This window comes from Nomascus leucogenys, chromosome 2 (assembly GCF_006542625.1).
Source record: "Nomascus leucogenys isolate Asia chromosome 2, Asia_NLE_v1, whole genome shotgun sequence".
Lineage (NCBI taxonomy): Eukaryota > Metazoa > Chordata > Mammalia > Primates > Hylobatidae > Nomascus > Nomascus leucogenys.
Genome location: NC_044382.1, coordinates 10,322,546 through 10,350,052, shown reverse-complemented (window position 1 = coordinate 10,350,052; position 27,507 = coordinate 10,322,546). Strand labels below are relative to the sequence as shown.

Below are 27,507 nucleotides of genomic sequence, written 5' to 3'. Positions count from 1 at the left end.
ACTGGAAAGTAAAATGGAGGAAACCTAAAAATCAGAGCAAAAATACAAGATTGAAAATAAGAGGAAAAAAAAAAATAGACTACAAGGACAGGAAATCTACTATCTGAGGAAAATATGTTCCAGATAGAACAGAGGAAACAGAGGTGAAAAGCATCGCTGAAATAATTCAGAAACATTTCCCAGAACTGAAGGAGGAGAATTTTTAGACTGAAAGGGTTCACTGAGTGTCCAACACAGTGGATGAAAGTCGGCTCACACCAAGATATCTCATTGTGGAACTTCAAACACTGGGACAATTCAAGATCCTAAAAGCTTTCAGAGAGAAAAAAATCAGGTCACACAGAAATGATCAGGACTCAGAATAGCTCCAGACTTCTCACCAATAGCACTGGAAATCTAAAAGACCATGGTGCAATGCCTTCAAGGATTTAAGAAAAATTATTTCTGACCTAGAATTCTATATCCAGCAAAACTACCTTTAATCAAGTGTAGGGCCGAATAAGGCTATTTTCAGACATGTGAGATTTTAGAAAGTTCATTTCCTTCATGGTTTCTTTCTCAGGAAGCTACTGGAGATGATTTTCTACCAAAATGAGGGGGTAGACCACGAAAAGGAAAACGTGATATACAGAGAGGTGAGGAGACACGCAGAGGAACACAAAGGCGGATCTCGGGAAGCCAGCCGAGCACAGAGTCGCTCACACTGAAGCAGGGCAGAAGCCCTGGCAGGACAGATCCCAAAACAGAAAACTCACCAGATTCACACTGGTCTGGACTCTATGAGAGGAGATTTAGATAACCAGCAGAATGTGAGGTTGAATTAGTGATAAGTTTGGAGAAACTAAGCAAATGTAAAAATGACAATAATTAACTCAAGGGGAAAAAAAAGTGCTGAAAAGTAAAAGTAAGCAAAGTCGGCTAGCTGATTCCATCCTGAATAGTGTTTGCAGAGTAAAAATAATGCAAACACTGAAGATCGCTTTCACCAAAAGTATGTTATTGCTTTTAGGATGATGGGGAGATGAGAGAGGTTCATGTGCATGCTGTAGGGGCTGGGGAAGGGAAGGAAGGGAGGCTAAGTCCCCATCCTCCTGAGAGATAAGTAAATAAGTAATGCCGAAAACAGAAAAGATCAAGAAGTAGTAATGCATGCATATTATTAGCACTAGAGGTAGCCACCCAAGAAATTGAAAATGATTTTCTTTTAGGGTGTGAGTTATGGGGATGGGGTTGTGGAATGCTCTTTTTTATAGCAAACCTCGTACTACGTTGGACTGTTAAACTGTGTTCATATATAACTTTAATAAAAACTAAAAATTAAGAACTATTAAACATTGGGACAAGACAGTATTTAAAGTCCTTTTGGATATAAAGTTCTTGTAGTGGGGCCAGGCGTGGTGGCTCACGTCTGTAATCCCAGCACTTGGGGGGCCGAGGTGGGTGGATCACTTGAGGTCAGGAGTTTGAGACCAGCCTGGTCAACATGGTGAAACCCCATCTCTACTAAAAATACAAAAATTAGCTGGGCGTGGTGGCGGGTGCCTGTAATCCCACCTACTCAGGAGGCTGAGGCAGGAGAATCGCTTGAACCCAGGAGGAAGAGGTGGCAGTGAGCTGAGTTCACACCACTGAATTCCAGCCTGGGAAACAGAGGGAGACTCCATCTCAAAAAAAAAAAAATCTCGTAGTAGAGGATAGTGAAGGGATGCAGACACAAAGGAGAGGCTGATGACCTGTTTTCTTGATTGGAGTGCTGATTGCTTGAGTGTGTTTCTTTTGTGAAAATTCCTCAAGCTGTACATACATGATGTGTACACTGCTGTGTATGTATTTTTTACCTCAATCAAACATTTACTTACAAAAGGATAAGTAACAGGCTACATCTCGTGTCAGTGGCTTTAGGTAAAAATTGTGCACTTCACAGCAATACTCCAGGGTGTAAGAATTAAAGCTCCTGGTGGCCCAGTTGGTGAGAATCTCTTCTTTTTGGCATCCTTCGTCTCCAGGATTTCCGGGCATGCCCAAGGAACACGATGCATGCCTCAAGTCAGCCCTGGCATGACTGGTCTACACAGCCAACCTCTCCCTGTCTGGGTCAGGTCTTGCCCTTTTTTTTTTTTTTTTGAGACGGAGTCTCACTCTGTCGCCCAGGCCGGAGTGCAGTGGCGCAATCTCGGCTCACTGCAAGCTCTGCCTCCCGGGTTCATGCCATTCTCCTGCCTCAGCCTCTCCGAGTAGCTGGGACTACAGGCGCCCGCCACCACGCCCGGCTAATTTTTTTTGTATTTTTAGTAGAGACAGGGTTTCACCGTGGTCTCGATCTTCTGACCTCACGATCCGCCCGCCTCGGCCTCCCGAAGTGCTGGGATTACAAGCGTGAGCCACCACGCCCGGCCAAGTCTTGCCATTTTTACAGAGTCTTCCATGCTGCTGCCACAGTCTCCTCAACATTGCCCCACAGTACAGACCCATGTCCAGAGGCACAGCCTGATGAACAGGGTGGTTGGCAGGACAGGGTGCTCATAGAACAGATGGCCCCCGCTCTGCCCCACACTCCTTGAGGACCTTTCTGTGTGTATTCCCAGGTTATTGCCACACTGACAGCTCCTCTCTTCTTTCACCCTGTTATTACTACTGATCAGTGAGTGATAAATGGTGTTAACTGTCTTAATATTTTGTTGAAACTACCTATTTGGGAAATACAGCAGGTCCTCAAATAACATCATTTTGTTCAAGGTCATTTTATTATAACATTATAATATTATAACCTCCCTACACTGTATGCTTAAGGTGACACCTCTAGGTAAATATCCAACCAGGTCTGTCCCTGAAATCCGCAAGTCTGGCAAAGACCAAAGGAATTAGACACCAGGAGATGAAAACTTTAAATTGGCAATAAAACATCTCTGTACATGGATTCCCTGTTCCATGCTTGAGACAAAGGCTACAAGGCCCTTGCCACCCCAGTGTTGTCCCCACTCATCTCTTCTGGTAAACCTCGGTCTTCTTCTTCTCCATCATCATTGTCATTGTAAATTCAGGAGAAATGCAACACTTCTTGTGGTGCCAAACATCTTTTATGTTATTATGCAGAGCAGTTTTCTCTTCCCCCAAACTTCCAAATATTACATTTTAATGCCTTGTGCATAACCAAAAGGCCTATTAAAGTATTTTTAAACAAAGCCAAACAGTAGCATTCCCCTCATGACTGTCATACCTACCTCCAGACACTGATAATTGCCAGCAATCACCAAATAAGCTTCTCTATCCTCAGAAAAACCCAGATCTCAGCAGGTGATTTGGCTACATGTGAACAGGAAAGAGTGTTCAGATGGTAGTAGGTAGACAGGGGAGATGATGAAATTGTTCCTACAGTGTGATTAAGGACTCACAGGAGAAATACTTCTCTGGCCTCCCGACCAAGAATAACTGTTCTTTTCTGAACAGTGGGGTTGTGTTTACCTTAAGGACACCACAAATCTTATATCTGGTCCTATTTCCCCCTCACATTACCAGTTACGAGGCTCAGAGCCTGTCCCAGTTTGTTCCCTTATCCTTATTTTCTCTTTGTCTCGTTTTCCTTAGTTTAAATGTATTTTACTATGTAGTGTTCACTTGCATAAGGCTTAAAATCCTTTTTCAAGACATTAATAAATACTATTTTAAAAATACAGTAAGATTACAGCTACATGACAGAACCGTGGATATATACTGGAAGGCAGCCTGGGAAAACGATCATTGTATTAGGGTGGTGAGATTATGGATAATTTATTTTCCTTTTTGAATGTACATTAATATTATAAAGTACAATCAACAATACTTTCAGTTATTTTTTTCTGATTGTAAAGCATATGTTTATTGTTTTTAAAACAAGAAAAGATAAAAATATAAAGATGATAATATCATTTACCATCTAACTCTCTAGATATCTGTGTTCTCTTTGGTATTTTTTTCAGTCTTTTTAAAATGCATATGTGTGTGTATATTTGGAAACTGTATTTTCCAAATTTAAATTTTTTTTTTTTGTTTGAGACGGAGTCTCGCTCTGCCGCCCAGGCTGGAATGTGATGATGTGATTTCGCTCACTGCAACCTCTGCCTCCCAGGTTCAAGCAATTCTCGTGCCTCAGCCTCCTGCATAGCTGGGACTACAGGCGCCCACCACCATGCCCAGCTAATTTTTTTATTTTTAACAGAGATGGGATTTCCCCGTGTTGGCCAGGCTGGTCTTAAACTCCTGATTTCAGGTGATCCCCCTGCCTCAGCCTCCCAAAGGGCTGGGATTACAAGCTTCAGCCACTGTGCCTGGCCCCAAATTTAAATTATTCTTTACACTTTGTTTGTAAACTTGCTTTCACATAATGAGTTTCAACATTTTCCCTTGTCATTCAATATTCTTCATCCTCATTTTAAGTTGTGTAGTCCCCATTTGTGCGTGTACCATCTTTATGTAACAAATCCCCCTTTGTTGAACATTTAGATTGTTCACTTTTAGTCCTTCCTTTCTAGGTTTATTTAGATGGCCAATAAGCCAACTTTGCTGAAATCTGTTTCTTCTACTGATATTCTTGTTTTTCTTTTTTCCTTACAGTGGTCTCTGGTTCATCATCCAGCTCTAAGTATGACCCTGAGATCCTGAAAGCTGAAATTGCCACTGCAAAATCCCGGGTAGGACTTCTTCACCTATGCTGTGTGCTAGTGATGGGGGCCACTGAGGTCTTAGGCCACAAGGCCACCCACAAGACCAGAACAGATGCCCCAGCCAGGCTGTGACAGCCAGTGCTAGCAAGGTCCTAAATAATAACAGTAGAAGCAGTAGTCACAGTAATAGTAATGGTTGTAGCAGCTACCATCTCACAAGCAGTCACCATATACCAGGCACAGTGCAAAATAGCTCATGTGTATTATCTCGTGTCCTTGTAACAACTCTATGAAGTAACTACTGTCATCTGCATTTTATTTTGTTTTATTATTTTTATTTATTTATTTATTTTTATTTTATTTATTTATTTATTTTTTTTTTGAGACAGAGTCTTGCTCTGTCACCCAGGCTGGAGTGCAGTGGCACGGTCTGTGCTCACTGCAAGCTCCGCATCCCGGGTTCACGGCATTCTCCTGCCTCAGCCTCCCATGTAGCTGGGACTACAGGTGCCCGCCACCACGCCCAGCTAATTTTTTGTATTTTTAGTAGAGATGGGGTTTCACTGTGTTAGCCAGGATGGTCTTGATCTCCTGACCTCATGATCCACCCGCTCGGCCTCCCAAAGTGCTGGGGTTACAGGCGTGAGCCACCGCTCCTGGCCACATTTTGTTTTATTCTATTTTATTTATTTTCTGAGATAGAGGCTCACTCTGTCACCCAGGCTGGAGTGCAGTGGTGCAATCTTGGCTCACTGCAACCTCCGCCCTCCCAGGATCAAGCAATTCTCATACCTCACACTCCCAAGTAGCTGGGAATACAGGCACATGCCACCATGCCCAGCAATTTTTGTGTTTTTAGTAGAGACAGGGTTTCACCATATTAGTCAGGCTGGTCTCAAACTCCTGACCTCAGGTGATCCACCTGCCTCGGCCTCCCAAAGTGCTGCAATTACAGGCATGAGCCAGCGCCAAGCTGTCACCTGCATTTTAAAGATGAGCAAACAGAGGCTTAGGGGAGCTAAGAAACTTGCCTAAGGTTACAAGAGATTCAAGTCTTACTCCAAAGTTTCTAATATAGTGTACTGTCTTCCTAGCTACTGATTATTCTGCATTATCTTATTTTAATTACTTCATGATTACCTTAGGGAATAAATATTAGTATTTCCATTTTACCAATATGAAAACTGAGGCACAGCAGTGAAATTACTTGCTCGTGGCAAAGTCAGTATTTTGAATAGTGGTTTAGTTAAACTCAAAGAATTTAACAGTTTCCACAAACTCAGATGCCTGCAAGAAGACATAAATGAGGGATGGGGGCTGGGGGTGAGGCAGTAGAGAGTTGCGGTGACTGTGTAACCAGGAGAGGTCTGCCAAGTCTTAAAGGCAATTGCATTTGAACTCTAGTCTGTTGTGCCCATGCTGGAATGTGGGCTCAGTTACCACATCTTCAGGTGTTTTCATAAAGGAACTGCGTGTCTAGGTTTATTATGTGAACTTTCTGAAGATCTGATTATTAGCAACTCATTTTAAAAGTTGAATAATACAGTGTAGGCCACACAAACCAGCAGACCTAGTCTAGCTCCTAAGGCATGTCTTGCCACTAAAGTTACTAAGTTGCCTCTTGCCTCCACGTGAAGCACTCTCATAGCCTTTGCCAGCTTTAAGTGATCCACAGCTCTGGGAATTGCCATTGTCCTCATCCATCAGAACACGAAAGGGAGGCTCAGGATGGCAAGATGGCTTGAGAGAGTTCACACAGTGAGGAAGTGGGAAGGCCCACTCTATCCCAGGTCAGCTTCTGTCCACCTCCTGTTTCCCTGGAGCAAGGACTGGCTAGGAATGACCTACAGAAACACTGCCTGGGATGCTGACTGAATGGGCATCTGCAGAGACCAAGGCCAACATCGGTGACAGGAGGGGGCTCTGACCAGTGTGGCCCAAGGGGTGCTGACCTGAGTCATTATGCAGGTGCAGTGGGAGGCTCTGGGTTCCCTTTCCAGGGAGAAGGCAGCCTGTACCTTGGTGTCAGCCTCTGACCCAGCCCTGTGTGTGGTCTGCTGCCCTCCAGGTCAACAAGCTGAAGAGAGAGATGGTTCACCTCCAGCACGAGCTGCAGTTCAAAGAGCGTGGCTTTCAGACCCTGAAGAAGTAAGTACACCCTGCATCCCAGAGCATGGGGGCCGCTCCCCACCCAGGCTCCCCTCCTGTACTCTGTCTCTCTCTCCTTCAGTCCCTTTCCTCCCTTCTCAAAATTTGGCTCTCTCATCATTCAATTCAAGTTCTGTTCCACTGGCATTTCCTGAAGATACTGCCACCCAAGGGTGGGGTTTGGAAAGAGGAGAGGGGAGTCGTTTCAGACCATAGAACACTCATTGTCCTGTGGCCTCCTGAAGCCATTAAGATTTGTTCCACTTAGCCAAGTGTTACTATCCAGTCACAGAAACAAGCATTGCCCAGCATTTCTGTGCACACGCCTCATCTCTAGTCGATCCAGTAGGGTCTCATATGCACACGAACAAAACACACTTCTTTTTTCCATATCCCCTAAAAGCAGTCACTACGTGCTTCATTGAAGGATTAATGATCTCTTCTAGCAAAAACCGATTACTAGAAAAGTATGCCATATGCATTGTGCTCTATGGGTGACTTAAGGAGTTTCCAGGATGACTTTCACCAAATGTAATTTTAGAAGCTGAGCTGTGGCCAGGTAAAATACAGCTCTGTTGTGTCTTCTTCTTATTATTTTTTTTAACTTTTATTTGAAGTTTAGGGGTACGTGTGCAGATTTGTTATACAGGTAAACTTGTGTCATGGGGGTTTGTTGTACAGGTTATTTCATCACCCAGGTATTAAGCCTAGTACCCATTAGTTACTTTTCCTGATCCTCTCCCTCCTCTCACCGTCCACCCTCCCAGAGGCCTCAGTCTGTGTTTTTCCCCTCTATGTGTCCATGTGTTCTCATCATTTAGCTCCCACTTATAAGTGAGAACACGCAGTAGCTTTGTTGTTTCTTAAGAGTAGTTGTGTTACCTGTCGTGATTGTGACGATACTAGCTAAGCTTTGTTGAGTAGTTACTCTGTGCCAGGGAACCCCTGCAGTGTTTCCAAGCAGGTGTGCTCGTTTGATGCTATAGCAACACTGTAAGGAATGCTTTGTTATCTAACTATCCCCATTTTATAGATGAGAAAACTGAGTCACTTAGCAGGTACTCAAGAAAGGTTAGCTTATTGTGGCTGGGCACGGTGGCTCAGGCCTATAATCCCAGCACTTTGGGAGGCCAGGGTGAGAGGATTGCTTGAGCCTGTGAGTTGGAGGTTGCAGTGAGCTGATTGCACCACTGCACTCCAGTCTAAGTGACAAAGTGAGACCCTGTCTTGAAAGAATTAGAGAGAGAGAGAGAAGGGGAGGGGAGGAGAGGGAGGAAGGAAGGGAGGGAAGAAGAAAGGAAGGAAGGGAGGGAGGGAAAGGAAAGGAGAAAGAGTGAGAGAGAAAGAGAAAAAGCCCTCCAGTCTGGGTGACAAAGTGAGACCCTCTCTCCAAAGAAAGAAAGAAAAAAAGAAAGGAAGGAAGGAGAGAGAAAGAAAGAGAAGGAGAGAGAGAGAAAGCAAGCCCTGCAGTCTGGATGACAAAGTGAGACCTTGTCTCGAAAAAAAGGAAAAAAAGAAAGAAAAGAAGGAGAGAGAGGAGGAGAGAAAGAAATTAAGAAAGGGAGAGAGAAAGATGTTAGCTTATTGTTGTTATTAACTACAGCATGGAACAGACTCGTTCATTGAATTGTGTTCAGTGTATCCAATGGGCTCACTGGACAATCATTATGAAGGTCACCTGGTAGCCCTCTTAGACGCTCTAGGCAAGACACTGGGCAGATTTCTCCCTTCTAAGGGGGCATCTCACTTACATTCCCAGGGAGGCCACACCTGTATGGATGGCTATTTCTCACTTTTTGCCCCTCCCTGACTGCTATACCTTTTCCTCATTCCATGAATTTCAAATCCACCCTCATCATTCTGTGGCCATAGCCCCAAGCCTTTGGATGTCTATCTCCAAGCCCTATTAGTTGAGGGAACTGTGGTCATCCGTTGAGGGACCAGTTGGTTCTTTTTCACATCTTCCCACCCCACAAGTCCCCACTACCTGGGGTGAGCCACACGAATTCAGCACAACACATGCTATAAGAAAGTATGGCTTTGTATTATCACAAGTTGTATGTAATTTTTGTGTCTTACAAAGTATTATAAATTATGGCTTTCTATATGTTTACATCTACGTTATATATGTGTTATTTATATATGTGTGTATACATATACCAATCTTGTCTCTCAAACCGAATTCTGAACTTGTTAAGGCCTGGAACCATGCTTTATGCTACTTGGCAATCTTCAGTAGCACCAATGACAGTTTGGGGCAATAGTATAAGCTTACAAAATGCCTATTTTTGACCTATTAAAGCAATAGCCTGATTCCTCCACTTTGCAGCAAAATGGCTTCTGAGCGCACAGTTTAAGGGCTACTCACTCCCACATCATCTTACTGAATGGGTTCTCCCTGCCTCCTGGCTCCTGCAGTCCAAAAGCTTCTGGTTAGAACACTTCCCATTATTCTCTGAGCCACCACAAACCTGTTTTACCACTTTGTCACCCTGTAGCAGCATTGAAAACTCTTGTTGTTTGGTAAGCTGATGCTGAAACCCCAAAGACAAGCCTCCTTTCTTCCCCTCTCCCTCTGCCCCATGTTTGATATCAGGCCCAGATAAGACTCCATGGCAGCTCCAGCCACCCACACCCCTTAGCCGGAAGCCAGGCTCTGCGTCCATTGTGGAGGAAGATGCCTCCTTTAATGTACACCTTGGCAGAGAGGGTCAGGAATGTAGTCTTGAGAGGCAGGTGGTCAGGGTTTAAATCCCAGTTCCCTGGGTCCTTGGAAAAGTGACTTAACCCCTGTGAGCTTTGACTTCATTTGAAAACCTAGGGGTTGTAAAGATTGAATTGGAAAATCCGTGTCAAGTGTGTGGTAATGCCTGGCATGAGAAAAGAGCTCCTTGAGAGTGGGCTGGGGTGGTGACCTCTAGCTGGTTACCCGCTTGTATTGGGAAGGGAACTCGGATGAACACTTTGTCTGCCCTGGGCTACGCAGTGTGCTGGGGAAGCACTTCACACCAGCCACCTCATTTCATTCTCTTTACCCTCCTTTTAAGAGAAGTTTCTGTCCTGCCATGTATTACAGGTGAGGGCACTGGCAGGGTTTAAAATATGCCCAGAGCCACCCAGCTAGCAGGTGTCAGGGCTGAAACCCAGGACTACTGGATTTTGAAGTTCATGGCTCAATACCTCCCTTCCCAGCATCATCCCAGATAACTCCCTCCTCATTCCCAGAAAACGTAAGGCCCCTTTTTCAGAGTCTAACAGGGATGCTATCCAGTCACTTCTACTTCTGTGCCTACCCTTATGGCAGAACATGGAGAAAGGTACAACTTTCCTTAAGGAATTTCCAGGATAACTTTGACCACATGTAATTTCCCCTATTAGAAAATTTCTCTTTAGCAGCCAAAAGCTGTGTTGTTTCTTTCTTTCTTTCTTTTTGTGTTTGTTTCTTTTTGGAGATGGAGTCTCGCCCTGTCCCCCCGGGCTGGAGTGCAGTGGCGCAATCTCAGTTCACTGCAACCTCTGCCTCCCAGGTCCAAGTGATTCTCCTGCCTCAGCCTCCTGACTAGCTGGGACTACAGACATGTGCCACCATGCCCGGCTAATTTTTTATATTTTTAGTAGAGCTGGGGTTTCACTGTGTTAGCCAGGATGGTCTCGATCTCCTGACTTCATGATCTGCCCGCCTAGGCCTCCCAAAGTGCTGGGATTACAGGTGTGAGCCACCGTGCCCAGCCAGCTCTGTTGTTTTTTAAGAGCAGCTATGTCACCTGTCATTATTGTGACGATACCAGCTAAGCTTCTTTGGGCAGTTGAGTTACTCTAGGCCATGAATCCATATTAGTTCAATTCATAGTCAGCAACTTGTTTAAAAAAGAGAGGAGAGAAAAGGTTGATGAGGATTAAAGGTTGCCTCTTGGAGGAGGTTGCAAAGAAAAATCAAGACGAAAGCTTGGGATTTTGACTTGCCAGCTCCCTTGCAAACAGGGAAGAGTGGAGACCAGGCATCTCGCCCCTGTCGGGGTAGGGCAGTGCAGCACCTCTCTGCACAGCACGAGCCCTGCCATGCCCAGGTGGGAGGTGTCTGGACAGGACCAGGAGTCGGCTGCTGTCAGCCTTTGCCCCACCTCTCTGTGGCTACCAGGTATGTGAATCTCTAAAGGCCTGAAGAGAGGACAGCTGAGGAATTTGGAAATCGTAAAACACATGCATACACACACACACACACACACACTTTTCTTTCCCTTTAAAAAAAAAAAAAGATTCATTCACCGTGTGCATAATGGTGACCCTTTGTTCTCCCCCCCCCCACCACCACCCAGCTTCATCCCAAGAGTGTTCCCTCTCAGACCGGTTCTCTGGAGCCAAATTCCAGAGGCCGGGTTGCTAAGGCCCTTGAAGAAATCAGGTAGAGGCTGTTGGAGGCCCAGCAGACAAACCGCTTCTGTCTCATCCTGCAAGGGATTCAAAGCCCTTCTCGTCCTGTTGGCAGAGGACAGCTGGGCACAGCCCCCTCCCCAGAGTCCCCAGCCCTCGGACATGCTCCAACAAACAACGTCTCCCTGCACCCCCTATGCCCATCTGCAGCAGGACCACTGCCTGTCCCGGACACTGGCTCTGGGGAGCCTCCTTGCCATGGAGCATCTTCTAAGCTCCCTTAGACTAATTTTTCAGACTAAATCTAGGGCCGGTGCTTGACGACCTGATAGGCCTGCCCAGGCCCGAGTCCTGGAAAGGAATAGACAGGCTATTTTTAGTGGGGAGACATAAACGGGGCTTTGTTTTCTCTCCATGGAGGCTGAAGTAACCGCAGGGGGAGGCTGTGTTGAGACCGTGCTCCATGCCTCGCTCTCTCCTCTGCTTGGAGGTGCAGACGATGAGGCCAGGATGAAAACCTGCTTCTGCTCAGGATTCCCCACGAGGGTTATTTTTAGCCCAGGACAGTTTGGCCTGTAGCAGGAAACCACAAAGGAATGCCTGTGAGCAGTTTCTCATCCTGAAATAATGAGTTTGTGGTTTTCCCGCAGACTGTAAAACTCCTTTTTCTCCACCTTGGACTGAAACCTCAGGCCTAGCCTTTGGTGAAAGTGTGATGTAGTTAAAATGCATCTCTGCCCCCGGACCTTTTTGACACCTCGGCCCTCCTTCTCCAGAAGCTCACCCCTGCCTGTCTCTGGTTTGGTCTGACCTTCAGAAAACTACATCAGGACCCTTTTTTTTTTTTTTTTAATTTTTCCCCCATCAAAATGAACCTGTATGTAGGGCCTGGATAAGCCAATAAGTTCTCCAGACTAGAAGTGTTTTAATCCCTTATGTTTGTATAGTAATTCTTAGTTCATCACAAGATTTTCCATCCCATATTCCGTTCGATGTTCCTGACAACTCCATGAATATGGGCTAGGTGGATAACGTTATCCAGGCTTTTTAGAGGAGGAAACTGAGGCTCTGTGTATTTGAGAGATGACCCTAGGGTCATCCTAGTAATAGGTAGTAGGGCTGGGAGTTTTTCATCCTTCTATCCTTTTCTTCATTGTGTTCATTAGCTCAACACATGCTTATTAAAGACTGGTTCTTGACCAGCATGATTTTGCTCCCTCTCCCTCAAGGGACATTAGGTAATACATGGAGATATTTTCATTTGTCACTGAAATTTCAGATATTGTCAGGGTAGGGGTACCACCAGCATCTTGTGAGGTGAGGCCAGGAATGCTTCTAGACATCATACAATGCACAGGACAGCCTGCCCTCCCTCCAAAAGAGAATGAGACAAACATGTTCAACTCTGCCTCCTGTTCCCAAGCCTCCCAGAGTCAAGTCAAAGATGCTACCACATAAACTATAAATTATCACACAGTGTAACGACTGTAGAGTCCCAGCTATGTGTGATGTATATGGGAAGCCCCTACCCAGCCCGGAGGACCCAGGGAAGTAATCAGGGAAGGCCTCCCGTAAGAGTTGATGTTTAGAGGACACTGACTCCATGAGCAGTGTTGCTTCTGCAGCCACACACATTGGCCATTTAACAGGGACCTTCTATGCCTTTTTTATCCTTTTCTTTCTTTTTTCTTTCTTTCTTTTTTTTTTTTTTTTTTTTGAGACGGGGTCTTGTTCTGTCTCCCAGGCTGGAGTGCAGTGGCATGATCTCGGCTCACTGCAACCTCTGCCTCCCAGGTTCAAGCAATTCTCATGCCTCAGCCTCTCAGGCAGCTGAAATTACAGGCTTGTGCCACCATGCCCAGCTAATTTTTGTATTTTTAGTAGAGACAGGGTTTCACCATGTTGCTCTGGTTAGTCTTGAACTCCTGGCCTCAAGTGATCCACCTGCCTTGGCCTCCCAAAGTGTTGGGATTACAGGTGTGAGCCACCATGCCCAGCCCGGAACCTTCTATGCCTTATCCCACAAGTGGGACCTAGGGAGGAAGGGTTAGCAGGACAGAGGGAGGGGCCTTCTTAAGGGACTGAAGTCCTGTGGTCTGTGCTTTTCCCCGGGGGAGACCCTGTCCCTCACCCTATCTAAGGCTGACCTTTCCCATTAACTGTCTCCTAGAATCGATAAGAAAATGTCTGATGCTCAGGGCAGCTACAAACTGGATGAAGCTCAGGCTGTCTTGAGAGAAACAAAAGCCATCAAAAAGGCTATTACCTGTGGGGAAAAGGAAAAGCAAGATCTCATTAAGGTATGCAAGTTCCTGTTGATGTGGGTGCCATCTTGATTTCTCCTGAGTGTTCCTGTATGCCAGTCATATGCGGGCTATTTCCACATGGTACACACATCACTGAGTTCTCATTACCAGTCTTCCTGGGGTTTTGGTTCCATTTCATAGAGGAGGACCTGGAGGCTCAGAAGCATTAAGTGACTTTGCATAAGGTCACACAGCTAGTGTAAATGGCAGAGTTGGAATGGAAGTCATTTGGCCTAGTCCAAAGGCCACATCCTTGCCACTAGCTCTAACTACCTGACTTATTTTTTCTTTGTTTTTTAAACTTTTATTTTTTAATAGAGTCGGCCGGGCGTGGCTCACGCCTGTAATCCCAGCACTTTGGGAGGCCGAGGCGGGTGGATCACGGGGTCAGGAGATCGAGACCATCCTGGCTAACACGGAGAAACCCCGTCTCTACTAAAAAATACAAAAAATTAGCCGGGTGCGGTGGCAGGCGCCTGTAGTCCCAGCTACTCAGGAGGCTGAGGCAGGAGAATGGCGTGAACCCAGGAGGTGGAGCTTGCAGTGAGCCGAGATAGTGCCACTGCAGTCTGGCCTGGGCGAAAGAGTGAGACTCCGTCTCAAAAAATAAATAAAAAAGAGAGAGTCTTGCTATGTTGCTCAGGCTGGTCTTGATAACTCCTGGGCTCAAGAGATTCTCCCACCTTAGCCTCCCAAAGTGCTGGGATTACAGGCATGAGCCAGCGCACCTGGCCCCTGACTTATTTTTCAAGGAATGAAATGGAGGGAGGTGGTTTCAACATCATTAACCTTTGACATCAAAATGTAGCATCTCTATAAGCATTTCATTGTGTGTTCTGCCTCTGTGCTGGGAACTGAACAAATTATAATAGATATTATGTAATGTGCCAGGTGATTATGCCAAGCCTTTTGTATGCATCATGTCTCATCTCTTAAATCAACCCCAGTTTATCCCCATCCTACAGAAAAAAGACTGTACAACTCAAAGAGGAAGCTAGAGCCATGATTCAAACCCTGACTTACAGACCCATTCTCTTACCCCCTGTACATATCACCTCCCCTTCCACAAACCACCCTGACCTCAGATATTTCACTGGCAGATTAGGAGTCCTCAGAGATGCTATAAATGACTTAGTGAAGGAAGCTGTATGCTCTATGACAAACAGAACAGTTTTGAAGCTCCTGCCCAGGACAGCATCCCAGTGAAAACACTTAGATGAGGAGCTCATGGACAGTGAGGGATGTTCCCGTTATGATTAGTGGTTGAGATCGTGGAGCCTTAGGCCAGATAGACCAGGTCCAAATCTTGCCTCGGTCAATTGCCAGCTTCTCATCGATAAATTGGGGATAATCGTAGGTCATTCTTTGCATGACTATTGTCAGGATTCAGGAAGACTCTGGTAAAGCTGACAGTTATTGAGTATGGGCTGTATTCACTAGTGTTTTACACTTGTCATCTCATTTAATCAAGATGATTGCCCTGTGAGATAGGACCTGCGATTCTCCCCCCGACCCCCTTTTTTTAAGAACCAGGGTCTCGCTCTATCGCCCAGGCTGGAATGCAGTGGCATGATCATAGCTCACAGCAGCGTTGAACTCCTGGGCTCAAGCAATCCTCCCACCTCAGCCTCCCGAGCAGTTGGAACTACAGACATGCACCGCCACACCCAGCTTTTTTTTTTTTTTTTTTTTTTTTTTAGAGATGGGAGTCCCACTATGTTGCCCAGGCTGATCTTGAATTCCTGGCCTCAAGTGATCCTCCCACCTCGGCCTCTCAAAGCACTGAGATTACAGGCATGAGCACCCAGCTGATTATTCCCATTTTACAGGAGAGGAAATTGAGGCAAACAGAGGTTATTCAGCTAGGTCAAGTCACACAGCTGGGAAGCAGCAGAGCAGGGATTCCAACTAGGGCAGTGTGGCTCCAGAGTCGGCATCCACACCGGTTTCTCCTATGTCGTAGGCCCAGCGCAGAGCCTGACACACAGCAAGGACCCACTCACTGCTAGCTCTCTATCACAGGATCAGTAGGATGTCTGGGGAGGGCACAGGTTCCTAAATTAAGGGAGGGTAGAGAGGGAAGCATGGGGGGCATGGCAGACCCAGAGCTCCCTCCTGGGAAGGCGTATCACTAACCCTGCTCTCCCCTCCTTCAGAGCCTTGCCATGTTGAAGGACGGCTTCCGCACTGACAGGGGGTCTCACTCAGACCTGTGGTCCAGCAGCAGCTCTCTGGAGAGTTCGAGTTTCCCGCTACCGAAACAGTACCTGGACGTGAGCTCCCAGACAGACATCTCGGGAAGTGTGAGTAGACAGGGCAGGTTGCTGGGGGCCTTCCACAGGATGGCAGCCGGGAGGCTGCTGTAATGGACAGCTGCCTTCTCATGGCTCACCAGGGAGCTAGCCAGGGGCTCTCTGCAGGGCTGGCTGCTGCCTCAGCCCTCTGGAGCTCTGTTCTCTTACAGACCTCCTGGCCCCAGGAGGATATGATGTGATGCTGTGGAGGAAAAGCCTGCACTGACGGCCATCATGGCCCTGAGTATTGCCTGACCAGGTGCTTGTGTCTCTTAATGCTGCACAGAAAGCATGTTTAAAGGACAAAATGTCTTTCTCTGTGTTGTTTTTTTTCTTTTCATACTATTTTGCAGTTCCATTTCCATTTTTCTTTCCCCGGCTGGACAGCAGAGGATATTTTCCTCCTATTAGTCTCAAAACAATGCATGCAGCTTTCAGGCAGCTGCTTGACTCCCAGTTCCAAAGCTCAGTCCAGTCCTAGTTATGAATAGTGAAAGCGCTGTCCAGATGTGGCTCGGGAAAGGGTTAGAGTAGGGCTGACCCACGGTGCCTCGTAACTTTTGGAGAGCTTTTGTTTTACTAGAGCCAGCAACGTTGAACAAATCTGCCTTCCAGCCTCTCTGGCGGACAGCCCTTAAATGCTGTTCCTATCTAAGTTCTATAGCTGTCTTCCCACTTGTCCAAGGGTGACCGGTGAGCCTTGTAGCTTCTTGCTGCTCTTAACAGACTAGCACAGCAAAAGAGGCTGTCCCTTCCTTCCCCACACCACCATGTGTCCAGCTACTAGCCATCTGCAGGCCAAAGTATTTGTAAAGGAACTGTCCCCCTCTTCGTGAGTGCTGGGGTCTTCTCCCCATCCACCCAGTGTTTCATTCCTGACTGCAGCCTCTGAGTTTTCTATGGATCCCCTCCGCAGTGCCCCCAGAATGGCTCTCTTGATATCGGCTATCCCTGTTTCCTCCTCACCAATTGTCCTCCACGCTTCTGCGGCTTGAATTGGCACCAAGCCAAGCCATTTGGGTCTGCAAGATGATATTCTGAGTCTTTGGCTTCTATTTTCAAAGTGATCGATGTCTGAGTGTACGGCTCTTCCGTGGCCTGAAGGGAGGAAAGCGTTTTTGCTTAACCAGCTTCCCTGCGATCTGCACCGCCAGCCCAATCACCGGGGGCTATTCTTGGCTACTGCCCACGCAAGCTGTCAAGTCTCTCATGAGCCCTCGAAACCCAACTCAGCACTGGCCACAACAGCCACATAATTCCTGACTTTGTTCTTCTCCTCCAGTTCGGCATCAACAGCAACAATCAGTTGGCAGAGAAGGTCAGATTGCGCCTTCGATATGAAGAGGCTAAGAGAAGGTAATTGGGCTGGGGCTAGGGGCGGGATGGTTCCAAAAATAATAACTGCTATTGTAGAATGCCTGCTCTGTGCTTAGCTTTTCACACACTTTGTCTTCTTTAATCCTCACAAAGATTGTGAAGATAGTTATTGTAATCTTTATATTTTCATCCTCTCTGAAATTCAGAGAGGAAGTGACTCACCCAGGACACTTCACAAGATAGAGGGTGAAACTATGCTTTGAACCCAGATCTGTTTAACCTCAAAGCTGAGTTATCTTCCCACTTGCCTGTCTTGATTTCTCTAACCAAGGCTTTCCCATGATCCTGTAAGCATTTTGGTTTGAAGGAGTACAACTGGAGTTTCAGCAACAGGCTAAAAAGATTATGGACACTACCCACTTCGGTGTCTCCTGCACGGCTGGGAGCAAGCTGGGCGTTTAAGCAGTTGTAGGCCTCTGGGATTTAGATGTTCTGTGGCTTCACAGAATCCTAAGCAGTCAGGTTCCACTACCACAAGTAAAATCAAAATAATAATCAAAGCTGACATTTTTAGAGCGTCTGTTATAGGCCTAAGCAGAATTTTTTTTAATTACTTTGTTTTCTTTTTTAGAGACAGGATCTTGCTATGTTACTCAGGCTGGTCTTGAACTCCTGGCCTTAACTGATCCTCCCACCTCAGCCTCCTGAGTAGCTGGGATTATAGGCACGCACCACTACACTTGGCTGAGATTGTTTATTGTACTAAAACATTGGTGCGTACATCTTCTCATTTAATTTTAAAAGCAACCTTATAGCACAGGGTCTATCTTATTATCTCCATGTTAGAGAGGAGAAAGGTAAGACCAAGATATTTCATGACTATTCCAGGTGGTAGAGGCAGAATTTGAATCCTGGACAATCTGGCTTCAAGTTCATGATCTTTCTGTACTGTGAGCCAGCGTTATTGGCAAAGAATGCCCTGGGCATTGTGGTGTGGATGGAGGCCAGGCACATTGCATCCATTCCTTCCTAGACTAAGTTGCCTGGCCTGTGGACCTTCTCAGCCAGGCCAGGTGAAGTATGGCAGTGCCCGGCTCTGCCCCTCTGCCAACTTTGTGTGAATAGTAGAACTCTTTGCAGAGATGACAGAAATCTCATAGAAACCAGAGAAAGCAAAAAAGGGAATGTATTGTCTTATTTAACTCCAAAGTCCTGAGATACCTAGCTTCAGGCACAGCTGGATCCAAGGACTCGGATGATGTTACCCAGACTCAGTCTCTCTCCTTTTCTTCACCGTGCTTGCCTTTATGTTGGCTTTACCCCTCCAGCAGACTTTCCTGTCAAAGTGGCCAGGCAACTCCCAGCAATTCGGAGCTTACACACTACCAGGTTAGCATTCCCTACGGAAAGGGGACCTACCTTTCCCAATAGTTTTAACTAGCCTTGGGTTTGAGACTCCCTGGCATTTTTGGGTGAACCAAGCATTGTTACAGGACGGTTGGGGGTGGGCAAAATTAGGATTCTCTAAAGGTCTAGGCATGCGTCATGTTTCCAGTGCTGGGAAGGGTCAGCTGTATGGGAACCAGGTGACTTGAAAGTACGAAAGGAGTGGTTTCCCAAAGACAAATTGGAATATTATTAACAAAAGAAGAAGGAATTGAATACTGGTCAGGTAAAAAAAAACAGATGTACTATGTACTATTTCAGCTCCCCCAGGCATCCAGCAAAACAGCAAGACATCTGTATTCGGATGGCCACTTCTTGTCCTCTCTGAAGAGGACCACTCTGAACCTTGGGTCTATTCCATCCTGCAGGAATGCCTATCTTAGATGGTCAGTCCTAGAGACACTAAAGGACCGCAATGCTCTCTCTGGAGTTGAGCCATTAGACATGTCATCACAGAGCTTCCTAGCTCATCTGACTTTATGCAGCCTCTTGCTTCCCTCTCCACCCGAAGCTCATTTTAGTGTAAAGGATAGAGCAGCTTGCTCAATGGGAAAGCAAGCTGCAGGACTTGAAAGAGGGAAGGGAGGTGTCTGTAATGCAAGGAGGGTCTGATCATTGGATGTCAAGTTTTGTCACACATGCGTTTCTGAGAAGAGAGACTAGTTGTTTTTATCAGATTCTTAAAAGGATGTAAGGCCTGAAATTTAAGGAGCATTGGCATCGGGAAACAGAAAGTACATCCAGTAAAGCATCAGTCACTTCCCAATGTCCTGCATATGTTGGAGCCCCTGCCAGGCCTTACCATACCATTTCATTCTCAAAGTACTGCAGAACAGCAGCTACAAAGTTGTCTCAAAGCCAATCTTGATAGATTATTGTATACACGAATATGACTGACTACAGTCAGTCCTCTGTACTCACGGGTTCTGCATCTGTGGATTCAACCAACCAAGGATCAAAAGTATCCAGGCAAAAAAATTAAACATAATACAAATTTTTACATATAGTATAACAACTATTTACATAGCATTTACATTGTGTTAGGCATTATGAGTAATCTAGAGATGATTTAAAGTATACAGGAGAGTGTGCATAGGTTATATGCAAACACTATGCCATTTTATATAAAGCACTTGAGCATCCATGAATTTTGGTATCTGTGGGAGGTCCTGGAACCAACCCCTGCAGATACCAAGGGTCAAGTGTATAAGAATTCCTCCTGGGACACTTCGCTGGGGAATAAGCAAATCTAGGTATGTTTCTCTACATGGAATTTTTGCTGCACATCATGGTGAATTTTGTCCCCAGCAGTGTTCTGATAAAATAAGAATTGGGCCACATTGTCTGCAGGTAAGATTGAACTGGGAGTCCAGAGGCCTCTGGTCTCAACAAGTACTGGCCACATTTATGATTTGCAGTCTTAGGTGCATCATATCCTCCCTGGCCATCTGTCCAACCAGGTGAACAACTCCTATCTTACTCACCCTTTAGAGATGGGGTGGCCAGGGTGTGAGAGCTGATGGTACTTGGCAGAGGCCAAGTCCTAAAGGATGATGTCATGATTGTTGTTAGCTATTTGTAGCAGTATTCATTGTTATACTGTGAATCTTATTTTGGCCCAATGATAATAATACCGAAGATCTGTATAACACCTGGCAATGTATAAAGGCTCTTAATGCTGTGTTCTCACATAACCCACCATATAGGTACCATATCATCTCTGCCTTATAGATGAGGATACTGAGTCTTAGAGAAGTTAAGGGATAAGGCTGCCAGCTCTTTCCTTTAACTGTTACTTAGTGCTGCAGTATACCAGTCACTGTGCTAGAAGCTTGTGATACCAAAATGATTTCTTGAGAAATGGTCCCTTCCATCAAGAAGGCCAGAGTGAGCCAGGACTCCAACTCCAGGCCTCTGACCCCAAATCCACAGTTGTTCACACAGTGCCACTACCTCTCTCTGAATTGAGAATACGTGGTCAGTGGTTGTAGTCTTAGTGGTCCAGAGCTGCCAGTGACTCAGTACTTGCTATGTGCCAGACACCCTTCCCAATCCTTCTGATGAATGAGTTTTTCTTATCTTTAAGGCCTAGGAAATTGGTCCAATGTTACATACCTAGTAAGTGGTCACACCGGGTCATAACAACAGTAGCAAGGACTTACTATGTGCCAAGTACTGTGCTTTGCAGGTTACAGATTATATCATAAAACCTTCAACCAAAATGGCATGAGGAAAGGGCTTTTGTTATTCCCTTCAGAGAGATGAGCAACTTGCCCAAGGCCACACAGCCAGTGGTAAGAGGTTAGTGCCTGGTGATGAATCCACATCTCTATTGTACCAGAAACAGGGCAAGAGCATTGCCTTCTTCATGTCTGCACCCCATTCCTGCAGAGCCTACTTCATTGTTGGCACATGGTAGGCACCCATATGTGTTTGTTTAGAAAAAAAACAGGTTCCTTGAGATGACATGCTGATCAAAGGAAGACAGTAACTGTCAAAGATTGCTCTGAGATGTCTGTTTCTTCATGGCATCTCCTGTTTCCGCAGTGCCATTAGGCACACCAGTCATGCTTGCTTTCTTGGCCCCCAGGATCGCCAACCTGAAGATCCAGCTGGCCAAGCTTGACAGTGAGGCCTGGCCTGGGGTCCTGGACTCAGAGAGGGACCGGCTGATCCTCATCAACGAGAAGGAGGAGCTGCTGAAGGAGATGCGCTTCATCAGCCCCCGCAAGTGGACCCAGGGGGAAGTGGAGCAGCTGGAGATGGCCCGGAAGCGGCTGGAAAAGGACCTGCAGGCAGCCCGGGACACCCAGAGCAAGGCACTGACGGAGAGGTGGGGCTGGGGCCCCAGGGTTTGTAGGACCCTTCTCTCACTGGCAGTCTTCCTCAGCCCCCAGATGGGGGAAGAATGAGGGGGCTCCGGGCCCCTGGGCTCCACCCTGAGCACGCTCAGTTCAGATATCTCTCAGATTGCCGACACAGGAAATCAGGAAAGACGATTTGTCATCTGGTGCGCCAGCTACCCTGGTACTTTACATGGTGAATCATGCTACCAAAAAGTCTGCTTAGGTGCAGGTGTTCAAAAATGTATCTTCTGATTCAATTAAGCCACATAACTCTATATAATTTAAAGCAGACATTTTCCAACTTTTTGACAGTGATGCACATTTTATACTGTGACCTGATACAAGGTTCACAAAATAGTGCATGCTCTTTCTACCTGTGATGGTCCTCTGATGTTTTCTCTCTTCTGTTGCATTTTGTTTCATGCAGTTCGTGACTCACCAAATTGATTTCACCCCATGCTGAGTAGGGGGTTGCAGTTTGCAGTTTGAAAAATACTGGTCTGGATGGGGGTTGCAAACTGGCATGCTTATAGGAGCCAAGCAGGTCACAGAAATGCTGGAGACCCACCTGGCAGTGGTCTGTGTCAGACCAGAGTGCACAGACCCCACTGGTTTAAAGCAGGTGCTGTCTGTCTGCTCCAGCAAATGGGAGTGCAGGCCTCAGGCTGCCAGAGCTGCTTGTACTTCAAACAAAAGAGTCGTTCAGAATTTTTATTTTTAAATATTGGGAACTAATCCAGAAGTTTTTTAAAAAATATGCAAATCAGCCTCATCTATGGGCCTGATATAACCTAAAAGCCACTGGTTTATATTCTCTAATTTAGACCTTATTATAGACATTGTCTTTGTTTATTTCCTTCAGTGTTCCCACCAGCCTCCTCACCCACATTGCACCGAATGCAACACTGTGTTCACCATAGGCTTTACAAAGCTCTCCAGCTTCATGTTCATTCATTCATTCTGTTCATCAGCCAATGTTTACTCATTCATTTGAGAAACCTTTTGCTGCACAGATTGTGTGTGCAAGGCAATTTGGGGGATTCAGAAATTAACAAGACATGGTCCCTGCCCCATGACCTTTAAATCTATTCTAGTTATTTTCACGATTTTTTGGCAGCAGCCTTTATGCAGCAAGGTCCCTGCCCCTAAGGAGCTTAGAAGTGAAGCTAGTGATTTTCAAGTGTGTGTGTGTGTGTGTGTGTGTGTGTGTGTTATGTGTGGTGTGTGTGTGTTTGGAATATGAGCAAGGGAATTCCTTTTTCTAGTGAAATCAGAGGCAGAGGCCCAGTTTACGAAGCAAGTAAACGTGCCTACTGCCTCAGTGGAAGTAGTCGGGACTCCTAGAGATGCTGTCTGTGCTCACTCTGTCACCCCATCATGAGTCTTCCAGGGAGCCTTCGAGCTCTAAGGCACCCAGCTTGCAGTACCATCCTAGCAATTGAGTAGGCCCCGCTTGCACATGGCATGGTGCCAGGTGGATCAGGTTCTGCAAGTTCTTGCCTGGCCTCCCATGGCTTCAGAGACCCCCTTGACTCGTCGATGATGGGAATCTCTCTGCACTAGTTGCTTAGTCAGAACTGCTAGCAGTCATGTCCAAAGCATATGCATTTCCTCTCTTCCATTCTTCGTTGGCAGCAGCAGCTGATTAGCCCTGATCCACCACCAGTTGGTGGGAGAAGGAGAAGGACAGAGCTTGAATAATTGGTGTTCTGCAGCCCTTGGAAGCACCTTGCTAGAAGTCTTCTTTAGCACCACGACTCCATTCTGCTTTCTCTGGGATTTTGTGCTATGGGGATAAGGCGTATGTCTATGTGCCCGCATGCCTTTAGTGTTCGTTGAAAGAATAAATGGTTAGCTGGCCTGGGCAGACCCTTACAAGGCCTCTGTGTATATCTCCTGGTCTTTATACCCATTCCTTGGGTCCCTCACTTGCTTCCAGACCCTATAATTGCCACTGGGAAGCCCTTAGCTGTTCATCATCCCCACAGCCAGCAGCTGAAGAGAACAGACTCGTCGGCTTCTCACTGTGCTTCTCACTTGCTGTGCTTCTCACTTGCTGACCTTGTGCTTCTCACTTGCTGACCTTGAGCAAGTCATTGACCGATTTGGGTTTCACTTGCATAATAGGGAAAAAACAGGATACATTAAGTCTCACTTAACATTTGTTAGTAGGTTCTTGGAAAACTGTGACTTTAAGCAAAACTACATACAATGAAACCAATTTTTTTCTATCAACTTTATGTTTTGTTTTTATTTTTTTCGAGATGGAGTCTTACCCTGTCACCCAGGCTAGAGCGCAGTGGCACGATCTCGGCTTACTGCAACTTCCACCTTCCGAGTTCAAGCAATTCTCCTGCCTTAGCCTCCCAAGTAGCTGAGATTACAAGTGTGCACCACCACACCCAGCTAATTTTTGTATTTTAGTAGAGATGGGGTTTCACCATGTTGGCCAGGCTGGTCTCAAACTCCTGACCTCAGGTGATCCACCTGCCTCAGCCTCCCAAAGTGCTGAGATTACAGGCGTGACCCACTGCACCCAGCTCCATCAATTTTATTTAAAAATGACATAATTCGAGAACTTGATGTACATCATTTTGCTTAAAGTTGTGGTTAGCAAGAACCTATCTACAATGCCGAGGACTTACTGTAATTACATTAAACACATATATGGTCTGGAGGCAGGCAGCTAGACCAGGCTGTGAATTGAGGCTCTTCCCGTCTGTAAAATTGTTGCTTTCTTGAAACTCTAATTGGAGGCTCTTAGGGACCCCTAGGGTATACCACATGTAAAAGCTCCCATCCTGTGCCAGATGGTAGCCTACATAATCTCACTTAAACCTCCCAGGAACCCTGAGGTTAATCCCCATTTTACAAATGAGGAAACTGAGGCTCACCTGAGATCCCTAAGTGCCAGAGCTGGGATTAGAAAACCACAAGTTTGCTAGCCCCAGAGGCTGTGCTCACTTTAGGATGCTCGGCACTCAGAAGGCCTTCCGTTATTGCCTTCAACCCCATCTTTCAAAGGTCTGCAGGCTCCTCCGGGGCAGTGGGTTCACAGAGCTCGTACGAGGAGGCCAGAACCTCCACTCCTCCACAGCTGCTGAGCGGGCAGCTCGGAGGGTCTGGTAGGAGGGTGCTTGGGGCAAATGCAGTGGTAGAGAAGCTGGAGGGCATGCAGGCAGGCAGCCATGTGTGCCCTAAGAGGAGTCTAAGGAGGAAGCCCACAGGAATGGGGTACCATGCTCATGGCTGTGGGTCTCCCATGGGAAAGCCATCCCAGCCGTCTGTGTGTCTGCAGCTGTTTCCTTCCAGCTCCATGTCAGTCTGTCTGTGTTCATCCTTCTGACTCTGGTATTCTGTTTCCCTTCTGTCTTTGTTTCTCATGTGTGTGTATCTTTATTTTTAGTGTCTCTGTTTCTCTCTGTGTGTCTCCCCTCTCTCCTCTTTCTCTATTCTCTCTCTCTCAAAATGGGATTATTATGCTCCTCATCTTCACACAACAGCCTCGCATTCAAGGTGCCTTTGAGGACGGGAATAGACACATCCAGGAGAGGCTGACTGCAGGACCTGCCAAACTCCGCTCACAAATCAGTCAGACTCACAGGCATCCGAACAAACCTCATCCTACCCTCTGCCTCCCTCTCCTTCCCAAGGGCCTTCCCCACTGCTCCCCAGAGCTGGTGTGCAGTCATGCAGGATGCTCGTTAGCACATGGGCTCCCTGGCCCCACCCCAGGGACCGATTCTTCCGGCCTGAGATACAGCCCAGGTTCTTACATTTTTAACCAGCACCCAAGCAAGGTGCTGAGCTACAGCTTGTGGGGACTCCAGTCCCACCTCTGGATCCTCTGCCTGCCTCCACGCTTGATGCGTTCTTGGCCTCCCAGCGTGTGCCAGGCATCACACACATGTGCCATCTATCCTGCAAAACCCAACGTCACTGGGAGGTGGCCTCGGCACCTGTGCATTGCTAGCAGTAGCTAGCCCCTAATGCCAGGATGTCATGGCAGCCCAACTCCCAGACCCCTCATCATCCTGTTGAGGCTTCATTGGGGACCCACATTTACTCCCAGCACACACCTCTGTGACTTTTCTCCCACAGAGAAGAGGAAAACCAAGGTAAAAATGGTGAGCCCCAGCTGCTCCTTGATCCTGGACCTCAACTGTTCCTGAGCTTTCCTTTTATACTGGGTCAAGAGATTCCACAGCCTTGTTCATTCTGTTGAAAGTCAAGGATTTTGTTCATTACTCGTTCCATCTGCCAACCCACTGTGCACCGCCACCCCAGCCTCAGGCAGGACTCTGGAAGAACAGTACCAGGGATTGAGCTGACCAAGAACCATGCCAAGGCCACTCTGCCTGCTGCTCCTATTGCCTTTTCTGTAATTTCACAGATTTAGTTGCCCAGTAACAAGCCCGACCCACCCCTCAACACTTTTCCGTTTGGTATAGAGCAAGCTCTGGTCTTTACTGCAGGGCATGTGCTCAGGGCTTGGATGTGTGGGCAGAGGGATGGCATGACTTGGCTTTTCCATGGAAATGAGCCCTTTCTCCCAGGCCCCAGGCTGGGTTAGCTGTATCCTAGGTTCACTCCCCAGTCCAGAGACCAACTAGCCAGTCATCCCCTCTTCAGCAGGTTGACATGATGGGATGGAGGCCAACCATGGAACACATCGTCCATGGAAGGTATAATAACATGCAGGTCTTTCAGCAGAGCTCATAAACTCTGCCTGCTTCATCTGGAGAAAAAGTCATCCATTCAGCAAATATTGAGCATGTCTACCTGGTGGGCCCTGTGCTGGGTGAGCAAGACACAGCCTCTGCCTCTCTGCCATCCCCATACAGTGCAGCAACTTGCAAACCTTGGTGTGCCTAAAGATCACCTGGGAGGCTTAATGAAAAGAGAGATTTCTGGGCCCTACCCTGGGCTTTTTGATTCCGCAGGTCAAAGTAGGGCCCAGGAATGTGCATTTCAATAATCACTCCCCACTTTCTGATTCAGGTAGTCTGTGGGCCACAGGCTGAGAAAGACTAGTCTAGTAGACACACGAGAGCAGCCCAGGCAGTGAGTTTGTGAGGGCACAGGCTTGCTTGATAGGGCCCTTTATTTTGTAGTGGGCCCACTCCAGGGGTTGGAGAGCCATTCTGGGGGCAAAGACACACCCTGGAGTCCACCCAAGCTGCCCTCCATGGGGGGTTTCAGGAGAGATCAGGGCTCAGATATGGTCCTAGAGCCAAAGGTCTCTTCCAAACACAAGGATTTGTCTCCAGGGAGATAGTTTACTGAATTGGGCTTTGGCGCCAGGCATGCCTGGGTGAGAATCTTTGCTTCCAGTTCTGTGACATTCCATCACATCCACTAACTTCTCCCTACTCTCTGGTCCCATTCTGTCCAGCTCCTTTGCTGACTGTTGCCAGTCCATCCAACCTCAGAGTGTTGTGTGTACTCAGAGCCTGGTCCTAGGCCTTCCCTTGTTTTCGCTTCTGTATTTTGCCCTAAGATGGTGCATGAGTCTACTAGGGCTGCCATAGTAACGTACCACAGACTGACTGGGTGACTTAAACAGTGGACATTTATTTTCTCACAGTCTGGAAGCTAAAAGTTCAAGATCAGATGTCAGCGGGGTTGCTTTCTTCTGAGGTCTCTTCCCTTGGCTTGTAGATGGCCTCCTCCTCCCTCCGTTTCACGTGGTCTTCCCCTGTGCCTGTGCCCTAATCTCCTCTTAGAAGGACACCAGTCATACTGGATTAGAGTCTGCCCTACTGACCTCATTTTACCTTAATTACTTCTTAAAAGCCCTATCTCCAAATACAATCACATTCGGAGGTACTGCTGCTTAGGACTCTGATGTAGGATTTCAGGGGGACAAAAATCAAGCCAGAACAGATGGTAATCTCATTCAGGTGGTGATCCATCTGATAGGGACCCCCCCGCCCCGACCTTTATAGCAGCCCGTCTGTTCAGTATTCATACCCACATATCCATAATAGAGCTCTTCTCTTCCCCCGGGTTCCCCTGCCTCAGCCTTCTCCTCTTAGCAGATGCCATCTGCAGGGCCACTTGACTGCCTGTAGCAGTAACCGCACAGTCTTCCACGTTTACTCCCTCAGCCTCACCCGCTCCTGCAGCCCAGGCACTG

The 27,507-nt window shown here is 46.8% G+C and overlaps 1 protein-coding gene across 8 annotated transcripts in view; it reads left to right on the top strand.

Annotated features, from left to right (window-relative positions):
* The window catches only part of WWC1 (WW and C2 domain containing 1), a 179,142-nt gene that overhangs the window by 100,755 nt on the left and 50,880 nt on the right, over positions 1-27,507 (top strand). For all 8 annotated transcript variants that reach the window (XM_030825315.1, XM_030825299.1, XM_030825288.1 and 5 more), the window contains exons 4-9: positions 4,591-4,667; positions 6,709-6,788; positions 13,330-13,459; positions 15,622-15,768; positions 17,042-17,115; positions 21,113-21,355. In XM_030825315.1, the coding sequence (XP_030681175.1) occupies positions 4,591-4,667; positions 6,709-6,788; positions 13,330-13,459; positions 15,622-15,768; positions 17,042-17,115; positions 21,113-21,355 (751 nt within the window). The remainder of the gene's footprint in view (positions 1-4,590; positions 4,668-6,708; positions 6,789-13,329; positions 13,460-15,621; positions 15,769-17,041; positions 17,116-21,112; positions 21,356-27,507) is intronic.